The 22,574-nt window shown below is 41.0% G+C and overlaps 1 protein-coding gene across 2 annotated transcripts; it reads left to right on the forward strand.

Moving 5' to 3' along the window:
* The first annotated feature begins 10,950 nt into the window (after window positions 1-10,950).
* Window positions 10,951-22,018, forward strand: LOC110496053 (E3 ubiquitin/ISG15 ligase TRIM25). 2 transcript variants are annotated; one of them, XM_021571706.2, is made up of 10 exons: window positions 10,951-11,169; window positions 12,292-12,344; window positions 13,927-14,534; window positions 14,755-14,844; window positions 16,012-16,245; window positions 18,813-18,969; window positions 19,219-19,254; window positions 20,248-20,493; window positions 20,594-20,653; window positions 20,741-22,018. In XM_021571706.2, the coding sequence occupies exons 3-10, from the start codon at window positions 13,959-13,961 to the stop codon at window positions 21,268-21,270; spliced, it is 1,929 nt and encodes a 642-aa protein (XP_021427381.2). In that variant the 5' UTR covers window positions 10,951-11,169; window positions 12,292-12,344; window positions 13,927-13,958; the 3' UTR covers window positions 21,271-22,018. The 2 variants fall into 2 exon arrangements, with proteins under 2 accessions (XP_021427381.2, XP_021427389.2); XM_021571714.2 differs by lacking the exon at window positions 10,951-11,169 and adding an exon at window positions 11,623-12,130.
* The last annotated feature ends 556 nt before the right edge of the window (window positions 22,019-22,574 follow it).

The raw sequence follows: 22,574 nt of genomic DNA on the forward strand, positions 1-22,574 counted from the left end.
ACAGCCTGAAATTGAACCAGGGTCTGTAGTGACACCTCTAGCACTGAGATGCTGTGGTGCACTGTATTATCCTCAAAGAAGGTGTTTAGTTTGTCTGGAAGCAATACGTCGGTGTCCGTGACGTGGCTGGTTTTCTTTTTGTAGTCTGTAATTGCCTGTAGACCCTGCCACATCTGTCTCGTGTCTGAGCTGTTGAATTGTGACTCCACTTTGTCCCTATACTGACATTTTGCTTGTTTGATTACCTTGCGGAGGGAATAACTACACTTTATATTCTGCCATATTCCCAGTCCTCTTTCAATTGTTCTCACTTTCAGTTTTGCATGAATGCCACCATCCATCCAAGGTTTTAGATTAGGGTAGGTTTTATAGTCACAGTGGGTACAACATCTCCAATGCACTTCCTTACAAATTCACTCACTGAATTTGCGTATAGATCAATGTTATTCTCTGAGGCTGCCCGGAACATTTCCCAGTCCGCATGATCAAAACAATCTTGAAGCGTGGATTCTGATTGGCCAGACCAGCATTGAATGGTTCTAGTCACGGGTACAGCCTGTCTGAATTTCTGCCTATAGGACGGTAGGAGCAAGATGGAATCATGGTCGGTTTTGCTGAAGGGAGGGCCTTGTACGCATTACGGAAGTTAGAGTATCAGTGGTCCAGTGTATTGTCCTCGTGAGTGCCACAATCAATAAGCTGATTTTGTTAAAATCCCCAGCTACAATAAATGCTGCCTCAGGATATATAGTTTCCAGTTTACATAGAGTCCAGTAAAGTTTCTTGAGGGCCATTGTGTTATCTGCTTGAGGGGGTATATACACAGCTGTGACGATAACTGATGAGAATTCTCTTGGGAGATAATATGGTTGGCATTTGATTGTATGGAATTCTAGGTCAGGTGAACAGAAGGACTTGAGTTCATGTATGTTGTTATGGTTACACTATGAGTTGTTGATCATGAAGCATATACCCCCGCCCTTATTCCCAGAGATATGTTTATTTCTGTCGGCGCAATGCATGAAGAAATCATTTTTATTTTGAAGCAAACAAGAAATAAGACGAAAAACATGATTTGGGCGTGCATAACTATTCACCCCCCCAAGTCAAAACTTTGTAGAGCCACCTTTTGCAGTAATTACAGCTGCAAGTCTCGTGTGGTATGTCTCTATAAGCTTGGCACATCTAGCCACTGGGATTTTTGCCCATTCTTCAAGGCAAAACTGCTCCAGTTCCTTCAAGTTGGATGGGTTCCGCTGGTGTACAGCAATCTTTAAATCATACCACAGATTATCAGTTGGATTGAGGTCTGGGCATTGGTCTATGTCATTCCAAGACATTTAAATGTTTCCCCTTAAACCATTCTAGTGTTGTTTTAGCAGAATGCTTAGGATCATTGTCCTGCTGGAAGGTAAATCTCCGTCCCAGTCTCAAATCTCTGGAAGAGTGAAACCGGTTTCCCTCTAGAATTTCCCTCTATTTAGCTCTATCCATCATTCCTTCAATTCTGACCAGTTTCCCAGTCCCTGCCGATGAAAAACATCCTCACAACATGATGCTGCCACCACCATGCTTCACTGTGGGGATGGTGTTCTCACCAAACTTGTTTGCTTATTTTTTTCTTTAAGCAATGGCTTTATTCTGGCTACTCTTCCATAAAGCCCAGCTCTGTGGAGTGTACGGCTTAAAGTGGTCCTTATGGACAGATACTCCAATCTCCACTGTGGAGCTTTGCAGCTACTTCAGGGTTATCTTTGGTCTCTTTGTTGCCTCTGATTAATTCCCTCCTTGCCTGGTCCATGAGTTTTGGTGGACGGCCCTCTCATGGCAGGTTTGTTGTGGTGCCATATTCTTTCAATTTTTTAATACTGGATTTAATGGTGCTCCATGGGATGTTCAAAGTTTTGGATATTTTTTTATAACCCAACCCCGATCTGTACTTCTCCACAACACCATGAAGAGCTCCTTGGTCTTCATGGTGGCGCTTGCTTGGTGGTGCCTCTTGCTTAGTGGTGTTGCAGACTCTGGAGCCTTTCAGAACAGGTGTACATATACTGAGATCATGTGACAGATCATGTGACTCTTAGATTGCACACAGGTGGACTTTATTTAACTAATTATGTGACTTCTGAAGGTAATTGGTTGCGCCAGATCTTATTTAGGGGCTACAAAGCAAAGGGGGTGAATACATATGGAGGCCCCACTTTCCGTTTTAGTTTTCATGTAATTTTTTGAAACAAGTTTTTTTTTCACTTCACCAATTTGGACTGTTTTGTGTATGTCCATTACATGAAATCCAAATATAATAAATTTAAATTACAGGTTGTAGTGCAACAAAATAGGAAAAACGCCAAGGCGCTGTTCGTTTTGCAAGGCGCTGTTCGTTTTGCAAGGCGCTGTTCGTCCTGCTCATGTTTTCCAGGAACGTATCAGAGACTGACCTCATAGTTTTGGAGTCTCATGAGCATGTGTTGTAGTCTTTTTGGTGTGCTGAGGAGAGGCTTTGTCATGATGCTCTCTAGAGGCTTGTGCACGTCGACAGTTCATCCATATGTGAATTGGTGGAACCTCTCCATGCCAAACACTGCAAGCAGCTCCTTCTCTATCCTGTGCATACCCTTTATAAGTCTCTGTCAGGGCTCTGCTGGTGTATTCTATTGGCTGTCCTCCCTGCATCAAGGATGCTCCTAACCCACTCTCTGAAGCATCACACTGTAGTACAAGCTGCTCTGTTGGGTTGTAGTATTTCAGCAGAGGGGTCTGTGCACTGGTATCCCTGATTTTATTGAAAGCCAACTTTCTCTGACCACTCCCACAGTGAGTCCTTGTGTGTTAGCTGTTGCAGTGGCTCGCAGAGCTCGGTGGCGTGGCTGCTAGGTAGTTTACCCTGCCCAGGAAGCGCTGAACCCCCTGCAAATCTGTAGGCCTAAACATCTGTCTGATGGCTGTCACTTTTTCTGGGTCCACTTTCAATCCCTCTGATGTTAGCAGGGGCCCAATGTAGGGCAGCCTGAGCTGTAGCTATTCAGCTTGATATAGAGCTTCCTGCATCTGTCCAGGAGCATTCTCAGGTTCTTGTCATGGTCCAGAGTCGCTGCTTCATCATTGTCTCCTTCTCCCACAATCAGAATGTAATCTGCAATGGTTTTGACTCCTGGAAGACCTTCCATTGCCTGGGTCAACTTCCTATGAAAGATCTCTGGGGCTGGACTGATTCCCATTGGCATGTGCAGCCACCTTGTAGCGTCCCATGGGAGTAGAGAACGTGGTGAGATAGCTGATTCCTCCTCCAGTTCCATATGCCAAAATCATTTTTTTACATCACAAACAGAGAACATGCGTGCTCTGTTCAGATCTGGCAGCACGTCTTCAATAGTGGGAAGTGGGTAATGGCTCCTCTTGAGCGCCTTGTTCAGAGGTTTCGGATCAGTACACACTCGTATGTTTCCAGATGGTTTCTGCACTACGGCCAGGCTGCTAATCCAATCTGTGCTTTTTTCAACTGCTTTTATCGTCCTTCTTTTCTCTAGACCACAAGCGTCTCTTTGAGTGCTTTATATAGTGCTGCTGGCACTCTTCTCTTTGGCAGCTGGACGGGCTCCACTCGCTCATCCACTTACAGCCTCAGTTTGCAGGGTAAGCATCCATCTCAGAATACATCAGAATACTCCAATTTTAATTGCTATTATGTCCAGGATCCTGTAGTTTTATCGAGGGCCATGAAGTTGTGGTGCTGCACAGTAATCAACTCCATTGCCTGGATAGCCTTACTTCCTAGAATGGGCCTGTGCAAGTTCTTGTTGACTACGATGAACTCAACTTGGTAGGTTTTCTTATTGCGTGGATTGATTAATTTAAGTGTGCACTTCCCCAGTGGTGTCAGAGTACTCTTGTTATAGATCACCAATACCTGACTGCAGGGCTCTAGGTGACTGGCTTTTGTGAAGTTTGCAGGGATAATATTACAACTTGCACCACAATCTAGCTGAAATCTGACTGACTTTTTCTTGACCAGCATGGTTGCAAAGAGAGCTGCATTGGGGTCTGTGGTTTTCTCCTGTACCACATTGATGCTCTCTAACTTTGGCCCTAGTGTGATGCAGAGAATATCCTTGCTGGTCCCTGCACTTTTGCAAACCGTAGAGAGGTGATAGTTTTTTTTTCCAAAGGATTGACATTTTTTGTCCATATGCAGGGCATGTTTCCCTTTTTCTCTCGTGTCCGTCCACAGTATCTGCATGGTATAATGCTCTGTCCCTCTGTAATGTTTCCTCTCCCTCTCTGCCCCTTTGTAAGATCTCCTATCCCTCTCTGTCCCTCTGTACGGTCTCCTCTCCCTCTCTGTCCCTCTGTAACATCTCCTCTCCCTCGCTGTCTCTCTGTAGGGTCTCCTCTCCCTCTCTGTCTCTCTGTAGGGTCTCCTCTCCCTCTCTGTCCCTCTGTAACATCTACTCTCCCTCTCTGTCCCTCTGTAACGTCTCCTCTCCCTCTCTGTCTCTCTGTAACGTCTCCTCTCCCTCTCTGTCCCTCTGTAACGTCTCCTCCCCCTCTCTGTCCCTCTGTAACGTCTCCTCTCCCTCTTTGTCCCTCTGTAACGTCTCCTCTCCCTCTCTGTCCCTCTGTAACGTCTCCTCTCCCTCTCTGTCCCTTTGTAAGGTCTCCTCTCCCTCTCTGTCCCTCTGTAACATCTACTCTCCCTCTCTGTCCCTCTGTAACGTCTACTCTCCCTCTCTGTCCCTCTGTAACGTCTACTCTCCCTCTCTGTCCCTCTGTAACGTCTCCTCTCCCTCTCTGTCTCTCTGTAACGTCTCCTCTCCCTCTCTGTCCCTCTGTAACGTCTCCTCTCCCTCTCTGTCCCTCTGTAACGTCTCCTCTCCCTCTCTGTCCCTCTGTAACGTCTCCTCTCCCGCTCTGTCCCTCTGTAACGTCTCCTCTCCCTCTCTGTCCCTCTGTAACGTCTCCTCTCCCTCTCTGTCCCTCTGTAACGTCTCCTCTCCCTCTCTGTCCCTCTGTAACGTCTCCTCTCCCTCTCTGTCCCTCTTTGTCCATAAAATGAAGTGGGTAGAGAACAAACCCCTCTTCACATGATTTAAGATAGAATTGAAATATTATTTTGAAATGATCAGTAAATGTAAAAACAAAAAAGCAATACGCACCATCAAAATATTTAACAAATTGAAAATTAATCTTGATATGTAATACTGTTAGGTCTGTTAGGTTTATGTACTCTTGTTTGTATATTTCTGTTTTTTTGTATTTGTTGTGTTCATAATACATTAAAAAAGAGGGTCTCATAAATATCCAATGCGATTATACAGTAGCTCCACTTTGTAGTCATCAGGTTTTTCTCCCATGTACAAACGTCTCCTCTCCCTCTCTGTCCCTCTGTAACGTCTCCTCTCCCTCTCTGTCCCTCTGTAACGTCTCCTCTCCCTCTCTGTCCCTCTGTAACGTCTCCACTCCCTCTCTGTCCCTCTGTAACGTCTCCTCTCCCCCTCTGTCCCTCTGTAACGTCTCCTCTCCCTCTCTGTCCCTCTGTAACGTCTCCTCTCCCTCTCTGTCCCTCTGTAACGTCTCCTCTCCCTCTCTGTCCATTTGTAGGGTCTCCTCTCCCTCTCTGTCCCTCTGTAGGGTCTCCTCTCCCTCTCTGTCCCTCTGCAGGGTCTCCTCTCCCTCTCTGTCTCTCTTCCTGTGTAAATGCATGCACTGCTACAGGGCCCTGCACATTTAGGACTTTAGCTCTCTTTCTGGACAGTTCTGCAGCTCTTCTAATCTGTATGCATTTCTATAAACTGAGATCAGTCTCTCTGAGTAAGCGCTCTCTTAAGTGTGGGTCACACGTGCCACACACAATCCTGTCTCTGATAAGAGAGTCTGTGATTACTCAAGTTGTAGGTGGCCACTAGAGTCCTCAATTCAGTGAGATATTTGTTTTAACTCTCATCTTGGCCCTGACTGCACATTAAAATATATTTTTTGTTGGGATCACAAAATACATCCATCGCTGCAATTACTTCCTCAACAAAGATATTGTCTTTTGTACTTCCCACACAGAGGGTCTCATAAATGTGTGCGCAAGATGGCGGTCAGTACAGATGATTTGTTTTGGTAGTTGAAGGAATTATGGGATTTCCTTACCTAATTATGACCATTGGATTATTTCTACGGCCATAAAACCATGTATGAATATGGTTTAGTTTATTTACCAAAGTAATTGATTACTTTCTGCAAGTTATTCACCTCTAAAACTAAGTTTGCGACCACTAGATAGCCTGATAAGCTAGCTAACTCAAAAACTAGCTTGTTGAATGTATATCAAAACTGCCACGACCAGAACCAAAAGGAAAGAAATGGAGAGATTGTCAGATGGACAATTTACCACAAAAGATAGTATGATTTTGGGTACTCCTCTTCAGAATGTAACTGTGGGGGGAAATACTGCAATGGGTGATGAAAATGTGGTGAGCACGGACAACAATGCTCACAACTTGTGCCCCTCCAGTCCCCAGCTCAGGCCTTTACCTAACGACCCCGGCACTCCAATCATGCCCCAGGGGGAAAAGATGAGAGGCCAAGAGGATATGTCACTTCTTGAGATGCAAAACAATATTGTAATGCTTTTGACAGCAAAGATGGATGAAAGGGCAAATGGCTTGGAGGTCAGGGTTAGGGAGAATATGATGAAAATTTAGGCCATTAAGAAATCTGTTGACTTTATCTTTGTAGAAGTGAAAACCCTCAAAAGTGACATGAAGAAAGTGGAAGTGAAAAGAAGCTGCTGAACTCGAGCAGAAGGTGAATGAGGAGGAGAGATACCAGCGCAGGTGGAACCTGAGGCTCCATGGAATTCCAGAGCAGGCGGGTGAGGACATCAAATGCAGAGTTGTTGACATCTCTGGAGCTGTCGTTCCCGAATCAAAAGCCAAACTTCAGGAAAATGTAGACATCATCCATCGTTTGGGAAGACAAGGATCAAGACGAGACCGAGGACAACCATCATCCGGTTCACCAACAGATCTACACTGGATCTTCTTTGGAGGCGAGCGAAGAATTGTGATTCCTCATCAAGCTAAAATTGAGGTTCACGGAGGCTCTGACCTCAGCAGACAAAGTGACAAGAGAGAAACTGTGGCCGATGGTGGCTGCAGCTCGGAAGGCAGGGAAAATGACATGTTTTATCTGTGCAAGTGGTCATCGATGGGAAAGAAATGCGGCCAAATCAGAACATTTGAGAGAGCCAGAGTCTAACTCGGGCAGAACTGTCAGGCCAAAAACTGAATACCAGGTGAAAAGCAGCCTTTTATTATAAAAATGTACACAAACACTTGAATGAGAAAAGGCTGACCTGAGAACTGGTAAGCTAAACACTAACTATAGGTGAATAACTGCTTATTGTAAAGTCTACACAATGTCTCCCCCTTGTGGGAGTAAGAATACTTTGGTAACTTTATGACCCTATATTTGTTTTTGTTTTTGTTGGAGAGGTTAATAATGGGATGTCAATCCTTTTTAGTTACATATCCTTAGGAAAAGCTTGTATTAGCATAACAAGGTTGTTGGTTGAAGTGAATGTCTTTATCTCTTTGTTCATTTAATGTCAGGGGTATTTGTAATATACTCAAACGTAAGGCTATTTTCCTGTGTTGCAAACGGTTTAATGAAGACTTTTACTTTCTACAAGAGACACATTCTTGTTCTTCCGATCTTTCTTTTTGGAAAAATCAATGGGGTAACGATATCTGGTTATCATATGGCAACAACCACTCTGCAGGTGTAGCAGTTTTATGAGGTGCATTTAAAGGGAAGATCATCAGTAGTAGACTCACCACTCTGGACGTTGGTTAATTTTAACAGTAAATTTCAACAATGAAATGTTTTTATTAGGGAATATTTATGCATCCAACAACAAACAAAACAACAGGATATTATTTCAAGAATTTGAAGAAGAGATTAATAGAGTTCTAGGTGTATTTCAGGATGTAAAAATTATCTTAGGTGGAGATTTTAATTCTGTATCTAATGTGATGATTGACAGATATCCCCCTCCTAACAGATCCAGCATAGTTAATCCTAAATTTAATAACCTATGTCTTGGTCTTGGATTAGTAGATATTTGGAGATTTGTCCTGATAAAAGGGACTTCACTTGGAGTAACAAGGACATGTCCAGACAGTCAAAAATGTACTTCTGGTTGATTTCTAATTCATTAGATAATTCTGTAGTCAAGGTATCAATTGAGCCTTCAATTCTTACTGATCATAAAGTTATATTCTTATCTTTAAATATTAATGGATCTGAAGTTAAACCGAATCAGAGTTATTGGAAACTCAATAGTAGACTGTTGGAAGATGATAGTTTCAAGATGGATGCCAAAGATATTACACAAGACAATTGGAGGAAAGCACAACTATTTAAGTCTTATGGGAAATATTGGGAATTAATGAAGCATGAAATAAGACAAACAGCCATGAAGAGGTAAAGAAATTGCAGAACTTAAAAGATTGAGGGAAGATAAACTTGTTAAGGAAATATTTTCTCTAATCTCTATGGAAGACCTTGATGAAGAAGGAAAGGCTCAGTTATTCTCTTTACAACTAGAAATGGACCCAATGTATGAAGATAAAGCAAAATGGGCATTTGTAAGATCAAGAAGGAGATGGTTGAAGGAACGTGAAAAAATACAAAATACTTTTACAATTTAGAAAGAAAAAATTCTGAATTTACTTATGAATAAGCTCAATATAGATGGCAAAGAAAATGAAAACCCCAAAGATATTTCAAAATATGTTTCAGAATTCTATGGTAACCTTTATAACAGTAATGCCTGTCCTACTAGTAACATATCTGCCTTTCTAGACTCTGTCAAAGACTGTGCAAAATTCATAGATGAAGACCTCCAAAAGTATTGTGATGAATTTATTTATATCAATTAAATAACAAAAAATGTATCAGCAAATTAAAAGAGAACAAATCTCCAGGGAATGATGGCATTATCAGGTGAATTCTATAAATATTTTCAGGAGGATATTATTGAATTTATATTTAATGTTTTTAAGGAGGCAATTGATTTAGGGGTCCTGCCTGTTTCTATGACACAGGGCTTAATTTCTGTAATACCAAAACCAAACAAAGATTCTATGATGTTAGAAAATTGGAGACCAATCACATTAATGAACAATGAAGGAAAGCTACTTGCATCCATCTTTTCAGAAATAATTAAACAAGGTATTGACCAAATCATTGATGATACCCAGTCTGGTTTTATGAAGGGCAGACATATATGTAATAATATTCAACTAGTATTGGACTTGATAGACTACTATGGGCACATTATGGAAGATAGCTTTATTTTATTTGTAGGCTTTTACAAGGCATTTGATACAGTTGAACATTATTTGGTCAATATTTTCAAAGTGTAATTAAGACACTTTACAATAATAGTAACAGCTCTGTTAAATTATCCCATGGAACTTCAAAGATTTGACGTTCGACGTGGAATTAAACAAGGATGCCCAATTTCTCCTTTCTCATTTTTATTGGTCACACACGTTATGGCACTTCGTATAAATAAGGATAGTTTTAGGGGTATTCAGATACAAGACAAAGAGATAAAATGTTCACAATTGGCTGACGACACCACCATTTTTTTTTGAAAGATCATAATGAAGTCAAGAAAGCTATTGAGTGTATTAATGCCTTCTCACGTGTATCAGGTTTATCTCTGAATATTAGGAAATGTGAATTATTTGCGTTGAAAAGACGTGACTTAAACTCAGTATGTAATATCCCCGTAAAAGATGTGATCACATATCTTGGTATTACAGTTAGCAAAGATCAGACAGAAAGGGCCAACTTAAATGTCTCTCCTATTGTAGAGGACATTGGAAAGAGATTTAACTCCTGGTTATTAAGAGATCTTTCTTTGTCTGGACGTTTACTTTTATCACAATCTGAAGGTCTGACCAGATTAGTTTATACCTCCCTTGCCTTGGATGTTCCTCTGTCAGTAACTAAAATGGTTGATACTAAATGATTTAACTTCATAAGGAGGAATAAACCTCATTACTTAAGAAAAGCGGTAATATGTAGCATCCAAGGTGAGGGAGGGTTGAATGCTCTGGATTGTAAAACCTCTAATGTAATATTGAAGATTAAATGGATACAAAACTATTTAAGAAATAAGGATTGCATTTGGAATATCATCCCTAATTTAATATTCCAACAAATTGGTGGTCTAGAATTCTTACTCAAATGCATCTTTGATATGGGTAAAATCCCCATTAAGCTTGCAAACTTTCATAAACAAGTACTTCTTACTTGGAACCTCATGTACAAACACAATTTTCCCCTCATAGGTATACAATCTGGAATAATAAAGACATAAAACAAAAACAAGTCTTTGTTTTTCCAGAACTGGTTTGAACTCTTTCATGGAAGATGCTTTGTCCATAAAATGAAGTGGGTAGAGAACAAACCCCTCTTCACATGATTTAAGATAGAATTGAAATATTATTTTGAAATGATCAGTAAATGTAAAAACAAAAAAGCAATACGCACCATCAAAATATTTAACAAATTGAAAATTAATCTTGATATGTAATACTCCTGTCTGTTAGGTTTATGTACTCTTGTTTGTATATTTCTGTTTTTTTGTATTTGTTGTGTTCATAATACATTAAAAAAGAGGGTCTCATAAATATCCACTGCGATTATACAGTAGATCCACTGTGTAGTCATCAGGTTTTTCTCCCATGTACAAATTTAATTCCTCGATCCATCTTTTCCAGGTGAGTGCTAAATTACAATCATCAAAGTATATTTTTCCCGTTTAGTTTCAGTGCTTTTTCCATGACGATTTATTTGTAGAATGGAACGTTAGCTACTCATGAATCTGCTTGTATCCAATAGCCAGTTAGCTGGCTATCGTGACTCTATGATAAAAGCTAACGTTGATGTTTAGCGTGATGACGAGCTTGTTAACGCGGCACTTTTCCAAACTGACGCCTGGGATGTATTCTTTATTTTAATCGATGAGATCCAGTTTCTTTTGAGTACCGCTGCCACCATGTTTCAATATGCTTTGTGTTGTAGTCGCGACAGACATATATATATAGTTAAGCAAACTTTATTATGCATGTTGTCAACCAGCACATTCAGTACATTAATAAGGTAAGTAACAATTGGTTTCCGTTTCCTATCTAACCAGTAGTCCTTCTAATTTTCTGTGGTGACCACATCTGGACATGCCAGTAAATCAGCAGAGTGGAGTTATGTAGTGTTGTTTATTGAGGTCTGAGCCCTTTGGAATGATATGAATCAGATGGAGAAGAACAGGCTGTTGGTCTGAATGCTGTTATGTCTGGCAGAACAAGCATGGGGTTACTCTCCCCAAATCCTACCCTTAATCATCATGGGTGAACCATGACCTTCTAGTCTGCACTGTCATAAGGGAGAGACTGGGGGAGCGATATTGAGTGTATTCAGTCAGTAAAATGTTCAGAATATGCAATTTAAAAGTTGCTTTGGAAATGTGTCGAAAGCTGTGAGCGCTGCTGAATTCAAAATACCCCTAGACCCTCCTGTATGAAAGACCCTCCTGTATGAAATAATTTGATAGGTAATTGGGTCATCATGCCTTCTAAGATTATGTTTTGATCCTCCACCCTGTGAAGTTGCACACTCCGCTCATGGATTTAACAATGGTGGAAACTCTCCAGCCAATGTTTACAATCCAATGCTTTCAAATACATGTTGAGAAGTGTGCAAGTGCACATTTTGCGAGAATTATGTAAAATTTGGCTGGATGGAATTTTCACCATATGTCTTCCACCTTTCCAATTGTTTCAGATGTATAGAAGTGCCTAAAGTGTAGGGGCTAGGTGTTGATTATAAATTCTGATTTCCTTTCTTGCCTGTTGATTGCTGTGGGTTTTTATAATGTCCAGTTGGTGGCAGTAATGCACATTTTATGGGCTTGCTATCTTTCATGAGTCACTTACTAAGTAAGTAGTAGCAGAGACTGAAGAGGAAGTGAGATGTTGGTGCCTATGGGAGTGTAAACCAATAGGCCTAGAACTGCTCTGGGGTAAATGAAGAAGACAACTCCAAGCTGCCTTACCTCATGACTTTGGTAAAGATATAATCATTGTTTTAGTGGAATTCAGTTGAAGAGGTTGAGTCTCCATGTAGATGTGGTAGCGTTTCATTTTGTAATAGAAGTTTTCCTAAAATGCTGTAATCTTATCGAAGATTATGTTGATTTAAACGAAAGAGTTGTTTGTCTCTCTATAGTGACATCATGGACCCCACTCCTGAGCCCAAGACCAGAGCGGAGGTTTGAAAGTGTAAGTAAAAGGCCTTATAATCCCGGAACTACCTGATACATCTGTCACGGGGGATTCTTGCCAGTGGACCTTGGAACCCAACACAGTTAATGAGCACCTGTCTCTTTCTGAGGGGAACCGGACGGTTACTGGAATTGTGTAGACTTTCTTAGTGTCCAACAAGCTTTCTCTGCCCTTAGCCTTGTTCTGAACACCTCCAAAACAAAGGTCATGTGGTTTGGTAAGAAGAATGCCCCTCTCCCCACAGAGGTGATTACTATTGCTGAGGATCTAGAGCTTGAGGTAGTCACCTCATACAAGTATTTGGGAGTATGACTAGACGGTACACTGTCCTTCTCTCAGCACATATCAAAGCTGCAGGCTAAAGTTAAATCTAGACTTGGTTTCCTCTTTCGTAATCGTTCTTCTTTCACCCCAGCTGCCAAACTAACCCTGATTCAGATGACCATCCTACCCATGCTAGATTACGGAGACGTAATTTATAGATCGACAGGTAAGGGTGCTAGATGTTGTTTGCCATTCGGATTTGCCACCAATGCTCCTTATAGGACACATCACTGCACTCTATACTCCTCTGTAAACTGGTCATGTCTGTATACCTGTCGCAAGACCCAAGCAAGATGCTTATTTATAAAACCCTCTTAGGCCTCACTCCCCCCTATCTGAGATATCTACTGCAGCCCTCATCCTCCACATACAACAACCGTTCTGCCAGTCGCATTCTGTTAAAGGTCCCTAAAGCACATGTATCCCTGGGTCACTCGTCTTTTCAGTTTGCTGCAGTTAGTGACTGGAACGAGCTGCAACAAACACTCAAACTGGACAGTTTTATCTTAATCTCTTCATTCGAAGACTCAGTCATGGATACTTTTACTGACAGTTGTGGCTGCTTTGCGTGATGTGTTGTTGTCTCTACATTCTTGCCCTTTGTGCTGTTGTCTGTGCCCAATAATGTTTGTACCATGTTTTGTGCTGCTACCATGTTATTTTTATATATATTTATTATTTTTATCCCAGCCCCCTTCCCCACAGGAGGCCTTTTGCCTTTTGGTAGGCCGTCATTGTAAATAAGAATTTGTTCTTAACTGACTTGCCTAGTTAAATACATTTTAAATAAATAAATACCTTTTTTTTTTTCTTTTTTTTTTTACAATAATGTCAGAAGAAGCAGCTTTATTTCATGCATCAAAAGTTGGCATTTCTGGGAAAGCTGGGGTGATCTACTCACAGCCAATGGCAGGTCATAATTGTAGGAAACGCATTCGTCAATTACCCACCTGTCTAAATAAAAGTGAAACATTTTAATTGAAAAATAAGTTATTATTAAATAGTGGCAATATAATATCAGCCTTTGTTTGACTGTGAAGCATTTATAGTGCTTATGAAGACTATTTGAAAGTTATTTTTCGTGTGACCAAATAGTCATTATTCATGAGTGTTCTTTCGTTTTTAAGAAATAAAGGAACTTACTGTAGATATGCCCTTGAGTCTGCAACAACTGCCTGATCTTTGCTCAACACCACACCTCTTACAGAATAGAGTGTTTCCTTCCCATTCACAACCACCAATGCTTTACTTACAGAACTCTGCTACTTGGTCAGTGTGTGTATCAACATGGCAGAGGCCACGGACCTGATCAATTGTTCGATCTGTCTGGATCTACTGAAGGATCCAGTAACTATTCCCTGTGGACACAACTACTGTATGGAATGTATTAAAGGCTGTTGGGATCAGGACGATCTAAAAGGTGTGTACAGCTGTCCCCAGTGCAGGCAGACCTTTACCCCAAGACCTGTTCTGAACAGAAACCCTCTACTAACTGAGTTTGTGGAGATTCTGAAGAAGACAGGAATCCAAGCTGCTCCTCCAGCTCTCTGTTTTGGTGGACCTGGAGATGTTGAGTGTGACGTCTGTACTCTGAAAAAATTAAAAGCCGTAAAGTCCTGTCTGGTGTGTTTAGCCTCTTACTGTGAGACTCATCTCCAGCATCACTATGAATCGCCTGCATTTAAAAAACACAAGCTGGTCAAAGCCTCCACACAACTACAGGAGAAGATCTGCTCTCATCATGACAAGCTGCTGGAGGTTTACTGCCGTACGGATCAGCAGTGTATCTGTTATCAGTGTGAGATCGAGAAACACAAAGGCCATGATACCGTTTCCCCAGCAGTAGAAAGGATTGAGAGGCTGGTAAGGGCAACAACTCTAAACATCTCATCCAGGATACAGTGTATCTGACAATGTAATTAATCAGAATAAGTTAATGTGAGAGTCATGTCTGTATGATGTTACTAACACGTCTATATGATGGTACTAATGTGACAAATGTATGCTTTTAGAAAGACACAGCCAATATAAATTAACATCATGATATTTAAGCTTTCATTCTATGACATTTGTTTCTCTACAGAAACAGTTAAGTGAGAACCAGGCCAGGCAGAGAATTCAGGAGAGAGAGGTGAAGATACAGGAGGTGAGACAGGCTGTGAAGTCACTCAAGGTGAGTTTTGCATGTTTCCACTTAACAGATAGTACTCTATAAAGTGACTTACTATTCCTAAACTGAAGTGCAGTATATCTAGGGGGAACAGGCTGGGGTTCTGGTGAGAGCTGAGTAAATAGACTGGTTAATTTTTATGGCTAGGCATCCCGCTAGTGGGACAACTTCCGGTGAAACTGGAGGGGGCGCAATTCAAATAAATAATCATAAAAATGATGGATATTCAACATTTAAGTACATACAAGTGTCTTATAGCAGCTGAAAGCTTACATTCTTGTTAATCTAACTGCATTGTCTGATTTACAGTAGCTATTTCAGCGAAAATATACCATGTGATTGTTTGAGGACGGCACCCCACATCAAAATATTTTTCCACTGGCACAGGTTTCATACATTCACAAATAACGATTAAATATTCACTTACTTTTTGAAAATCTTCCTCTGATTTGTCATCCAAAGGGTCCCATCTATAACATGTAGTGTCGTTTTGTTAGATAAAATCCTTCTTTATATCCCAAAAAGTCAGTTTAGTTTGTGCCATCGATTTGAGGAATCCACTCGTTCAACATGCAGAGAAAGGAATCCTAAAATCTATCCCTAAACTTTGTTTCAACAAGTCAAAATACTTTTCTATCTTCTCCTCGGATACCCTCAAATGTAATCAAACTATAATATTTCTTACGGAAAGAAGTATGTTCAATAGGAAAGGTGCGCCCTGTCTTCATGGCACGCGCAAACACGAATTACCAAGACTGTGTCCCTGTACTAAAACTCATATTTCTTATTCGTTTTGAAGTTACAAGCCTGAAACCTTGAACATAGACTGCTGACACCCTGTGTAAGCCATAGGAATTGCACCCAGGGAGCTAATTTTCAATATGACCTTATACTTGCCATTTTAAGAGGAGGATCTCTCTCAACCCAAAAAATTCTGGTTGGTTTTTCTTAGGATTTTCTCCTACCATATCTATTGTTATATTCTCCTACATTATTTGAACATTTCTACAAACTTCAAAGTGTTTTCTTTCCAATGGTACCAATTATATGCATATCCTGGCTTCAGGGCCTGAGCAACAGACAGTTTACTTTGGGCTTCAGGAGGAAATGGAGAAAAAAGGGGCCTAGCCCTATTAAAATGTAACCCCTCCTCTCTGTTTGTCCTAACAGTGCTCTGCACAGACCGCAGTTGAGGAAAGTGAGAGGATCTTTACTGAGCTGGTCCACTCTATTGACAAAACGCGCTCTGAGATGAAGGAACTGATCAGAGCCCAGGAGAAGGCTGAAGTGAGTCGGGCTGAAGGACTCCTGAAGCAACTGGAGCAGGATGTAGCTGAGCTGAAGAGGAGAGAGGCTGAGTTGGAGCAACTCTCACACACAGAGGATCACATCCATTTCCTCCAGGTGGCATCACTGACTCTTTGTCCATTGCAGCAGGTGTCACTCCTGAAGTGTAGTCAATGTCTTTCTCCGTGATCAAATGTTAATTGGCACGTGCTTCGTAAACAACTAGGCGTAGACTAACAGTAAAATGCTTACTTATGAGCTCTTCTCAACAATGCAGAATTTAAATTTAAAAAAATGTTAATAGAAATAAATACATAATGAGCAATGATAGCTTGGCTATATACAGTACAGGGGGTACCAGTACTGAGTCAATGCGCAGGGGTACGAGGAAATTGAGGTAAATATGAACATATAGTTTGGGGTAAAGTGACAAGGCAACAGGATAGATACAGTGCCTTGCGAAAGTATTCGGCCCCCTTGAACTTTGCGACCTTTTGCCACATTTCAGGCTTCAAACATAAAGATATAAAACTGTATTTTTTTGTGAAGAATCAACAACAAGTGGGACACAATCATGAAGTGGAACGACATTTATTGGATATTTCAAACTTTTTTAACAAATCAAAAACTGAAAAATTGGGCGTGCAAAATTATTCAGCCCCCTTAAGTTAGTGCTTTGTAGCGCCAACTTTTGCAGCGATTACAGCTGTAAGTCGCTTGGGGTATGTCTCTATCAGTTTTGCACATCGAGAGACTGAAATTTTTTCCCATTCCTCCTTGTAAAACAGCTCGAGCTCAGTGAGGTTGGATGGAGAGCATTTGTGAACAGCAGTTTTCAGTTCTTTCCACAGATTCTCGATTGGATTCAGGTCTGGACTTTGACTTGGCCATTCTAACACCTGGATATGTTTATTTTTGAACCATTCCATTGTAGATTTTGCTTTATGTTTTGGATCATTGTCTTGTTGGAAGACAAATCTCCGTCCCAGTCTCAGGTCTTTTGCAGACTCCATCAGGTTTTCTTCCAGAATGGTCCTGTATTGGGCTCCATCCATCTTCCCATCAATTTTTACCATCTTCCCTGTCCCTGCTGAAGAAAAGCAGGCCCAAACCATGATGCTACCACCACCATGTTTGACAGTGGGGATGGTGTGTTCAGCTGTGTTGCTTTTACGCCAAATATAACATTTTGCATTGTTGCCAAAAAGTTCAATTTTGGTTTCATCTGACCAGAGCACCTTCTTCCACATGTTTGGTGTGTCTCCCAGGTGGCTTGTGGCAAACTTTAAACGACACTTTTTATGGATATCTTTAAGAAATGGCTTTCTTCTTGCCACTCTTCCATAAAGGCCAGATTTGTGCAATATACGACTGATTGTTGTCCTATGGACAGAGTCTCCCACCTCAGCTGTAGATCTCTGCAGTTCATCCAGAGTGATCATGGGCCTCTTGGCTGCATCTCTGATCAGTCTTCTCCTTGTTAGAGCTGAAAGTTTAGAGGGACGGCCAGGTCTTGGTAGATTTGCAGTGGTCTGATACTCCTTCCATTTCAATATTATCGCTTGCACAGTGCTCCTTGGGTGTTTAAAGCTTGGGAAATCTTTTTGTATCCAAATCCGGCTTTAAACTTCTTCACAACAGTATCTCGGACCTGCCTGGTGTGTTCCTTGTTCTTCATGATGCTCTCTGCTCTTTTAACGGACCTCTGAGACTATCACAGTGCAGGTGCATTTATACGGAGACTTGATTACACACAGGTGGATTGTATTTATCATCATTAGTCATTTAGGTCAACATTGGATCATTCAGAGATCCTCACTGAACTTCTGGAGAGAGTTTGCTGCACTGAAAGTAAAGGGGCTGAATAATTTTGCACGCCCAATTTTTCAGTTTTTGATTGTTAAAAAAGTTTGAAATATCCAATAAATGTCGCTCCACTTCATGATTGTGTCTCACTTGTTGTTGATTCTTCACAAAAAAAATAGTTTTATATCTTTATGTTTGAAGCCTGAAATGTGGCAAAAGGTCGCAAAGTTCAAGGGGGCCGAATACTTTCGCAAGGCACTGTATACAGTGGCAGCAGCATATGTGATGAGTGTGTGAGTGGGTGGGTAGAGTGTTTTTAGCAGTATTATGGCTTGGGGGTAGAAGCTGTTCAGGAGCTTTTGGGTCCTAGTAAGTTTGCCATGTGGTAGCAGAGAGAATAGGCTATAACTCGGGTGGCTGGAGTCTGACAATTTTTAAAGCCTTCCTCTGACACTGCCTGGTATAGAGTTCCTGGATGGCAGGAAGTTCGGTCGCAGTGATGTAATGGGCTGTACGTACTACTCTCTGTAGCGCCTTGCGGTCGAAAGCTAAGCAGTTGCCATACCAAGTGGTGATGAGCCAGTCGATAATCTCAGTGGTACAGCTGTAGACCTTTTTGAGGATCTGAGGGCCAATGCAAAATCTTTTCAGCCTCCGGAGGGGGAAGAGATGTTATCGTCCACTCTTCTCGACTGTGTTGGTCTGTTTGGACCGTGATAGGTCCATAGCAATGTGGACACCGAGGATCTTGTAGCTCTCAATCCGTTCCACTACAGCCCTGTTGATGTGAATGGGGGCGTTTCCTGTAGTCCACGATCAGCTCTTTTGTCTTGCCCACGTTGATAATCTTTTTCTTGTTTTCTGATCTGTCTCTGTAGAGTTTCCAGTCTGTCTGTGTCCCTCCTGGATCTGAGGCCTTACCCAGCATCACTGTCAACCAAATCTCATTTGAGGATTTACAGAAATCAATATCTGCACTTAAACAGCGACTGGAGGTTATATTCAAGGAGGAAATGGCCAAGATACCTGGGAAAGGTAGGACTTCACACACAAACAGCAAAAGTACAGCGTTATATCTTATTGTTATTTGGAAATGTTTGTACATAAAGATTATGTTGCTTTATCTGGCAAGAGAGTAAATCATATGGTATGATCGTGTAATTAGATTTTGAACAGTAAATGTGAGAACAATGTTTTAGCTTGTCAGACTTTCTATATTGCATCTTTAACATGACATGTTTCATGAAATCTCTCTCTCGTTGGCCCTCTTTCATACCATTCTAGTGCTGATGCCAGCGACCATAAGTACAGAGGAATATGGTAATGTTGCTTTTGGGGCCAACTCAATATTAAATTATATTAGATTTTAGGTCGCCTTTATGATAATGATTTATCAATTCATATACAGTACCATTCACATGTTTGGACACCTACTCATTCAAGGGTTTTTCTTAATTTTTTACTAGTAGTGGTTTCTTTGCAGCAATTCGACCTTGAAGGCCTGATTCACGCAGTCTCCTCTTAACAGTTGACGTTGAGATGAGTCTGTTACTTGAACTCTGTGAAGCATTTATTTGGGCTGCAATCTAAGGTGCAGTTAACTCTAATGAACTTATCCTCTGCATCAGAGGTAACTCTGGGTCTTCCTTTCCTGTGGTGGTCCTCATGAGGGCCAATTCCATCATAGCGCTTGATGGTTTTTGCGACTGCACTTGAAGAACCTTTCAAAGTTATTGAAATGTTCCACATTGACTGACCTTCATGTCTTAAATTAATGATAGACTATCATTTCACTTTGCTTATTTGAGCTGTTCTTGCCATAATACGGACTTGGTCTTTTACCAAATAGGGCTATCTTCTGTATACCACCCCTACCTTGTCACAACACTACTGATTGCCTCAAATACATTAAGGAAAGAAATTCCACAAATTAACTTTTAACAAGGCACACCTGTTAATTGAAATGCATTCCAGGTGACTACCTCATGAAGCTGGTTGAGAGAAAGTGTGCAAAACTGTCACTAAGGCAAAGGGTGGCTACTTTAAAGAATCTGAAATATTAAATATATGTTTAACACTTATTTGGTTGATACATGATACCATGTGTTATTTCATAGTTTTGATAGTCTTATAGTCTTCTATAATAGTCTTCTCTATTATTCTAGAATGTAGACAATCATCAAAATAATGAAAAACCCTATGTCCAAACTTTTGACTGGTACTATAAAAATCTAAAGGCAGATTGAAAGATGGTGATATTATTGTCATGATAACTTTACCTCTCTCTCTCTCTCTCTCTCTCTCCAACTGAAGGTGTCCAGTTTGTGGATGAGCAAAGGTCTGAGCTCATTCAGAGGGTAACCATGGTGATGCCTATAGCAGATGAACTTCTTCAGAGATGCATGCTTCATAAAGAAATGTATAATACTATCCGTGATGCCAGGCCCAGCCAGGAACAGATGAGACTGCTGTACGAGGCCCTACACTCAGGAGGCTCTAAGGTGAAAGCAGCCTTTTATGAGATTCTACGGGAAAAACAACACTATCTAGTCAATCTAGGTAAGTGCACAAACGTTTTAACATAACTGTTGTTGAGTGTGCCCAGGGCCACAATGATCAGAGTGGATCAGCTATATTTGATTATCTCTGTTATCCATAGCAACAAATCTTCATGATGTTCCACTCCCCGAACCCAGGATCAGAGAAGAGTTCTTGAAATGTGAGTTTGAAACGCACAATTCCATATACCCATGCATGCACACACTATTACATCTGCATTTTCAACTTTGTTTTGACATTTTCTCAGATTCCTTACCGCTCACATTGGATCCTAACTCAGCTCAAGAGTGCCTGTGTCTGTCTGAGGGAAACAGGAAGGTGACAAATATTGGAAAGGCCCAGCCCTACCTTCACCATTCAGACAGATTTACCTACTTCGTCCAGGTGCTGTGTAGAGAGGGTCTGTCTAGAGCCAGCTACTGGGAGGTAGAGTGGAGTGGGGATTCTGTTAATGTAGCCGTCTCATATAAAGGAATCATCAGGAAAGGAGACCAATGGAATGGCGTCGCTGCATTTGGACGGAATGATCAGTCGTTGAGTTTATACTGCTCAACCTCTAGCTGTAATTTCATGCACAATTGCTCTACAACTGTTATCACTGTCCCCTGCTCCTCCAGAGTTGGCGTGTACCTGGACCACACGGCAGGAACTCTGTCCTTCTACAACGTTTCTGACACAATGACTCTCCTCCACAGAGTCCAGACCACATTCACTGAACCTCTTTATCCTGGGTTTACAGTTGGTCATGGATCATCTGTGAAGATACTGACACAGTGATAGAAGTAATGGAGCTTTCATATTAAACTCGGTATGGATTTAATCCATAACATTGTTATTTCTCTTTTTTTATAATCTTGAGAAGTTCTGAAAAATATGCTTAATGTCTCTGCTGATGGAGTGCTGCTGTTTTCCCCAGCTCTGACATAAACAATCTGTTATGTCCTGACTGCAAATCTGATGAACCAGGGTTTGTTGTATAAACACATGCATGCTGGCCTCTGTGGGCTGAGGAAAATAGTAAGCCATGAGAAACTCAAACAAGGCCTAGTTCCAGTTTGGCAGTTAGCTCCTACCCCTTCAGTGTGCACAAGTTTGACAGGACTGGAAGGATGTAAGCAATATGGAGGATGCTTCACTTGGCCTATTAGAAAAGCACATGGAGTCATCACCTATCCCATTCTTTTAGATCTGCAACACCAAAATGTTAGGGAAAGGGGAACACAATGGAATCAGGCTTATACATACAGTAGGTTACAGGATTCTGTCAACACAAAATCAAATAAAATGTTGTCACATCTGCCGAATACAATGTGTAGCCATTCTTGTGATTGTGATTTTGCCATTGTAATTGTTTGTAAACTTGTGTAGTTAAATTAATCTATGATCGTATGCTATCCATTTGTTTGTATGCTGTTCTTTGTTTGACATTTTAATATTTGATTATTAACCAATGGTATTAAGCCACTCTTGGCCATGATTACAGACACCTGTGTCTTTTGACACTATATAAACGAGTCATCCCGCAGTGTTTGTTATTATACCCTGATGAAGACAGCTTGGCTGTCGAAATGTTGGTATTACATTTTTGCATCTGAGCTCCTAGAGTGTGCGGCTCTCTTTTATTTTTGAATACAATGTGTAGACCTTACTGTGAAATTCTTACTTACAAGCCCTTAACCAAAAATGCAGTTTTAAGAAATGAGTAACAAATAATTAAGAGCAGCAGTAAAATAACAATAGTACAGGGGGCACCGGGTAGTTGAGGTTCTATATACAGTGCCTTGCGAAAGTATTCGGCCCCCTTGAACTTTGCGACCTTTTGCCACATTTCAGGCTTCAAACAAAGATATAAAAAAAATATTTTTTTGTGAAGAATCAACAACAAGTGGGACACAATCATGAAGTGGAACGACATTTATTGGATATTTCAAACTTTTTGAACAATTCAAAAACTGAAAAATTGGCCTCTGAGACTATCACAGTGCAGGTGCATTTATACGGAGACTTGATTACACACAGGTGGATTGTATTTATCATCATTAGTCATTTAGGTCAACATTGGATCATTCAGAGATCCTCAC

Source organism: Oncorhynchus mykiss, chromosome 2 (assembly GCF_013265735.2).
Source record: "Oncorhynchus mykiss isolate Arlee chromosome 2, USDA_OmykA_1.1, whole genome shotgun sequence".
Taxonomy (NCBI): Eukaryota; Metazoa; Chordata; class Actinopteri; order Salmoniformes; family Salmonidae; genus Oncorhynchus; species Oncorhynchus mykiss.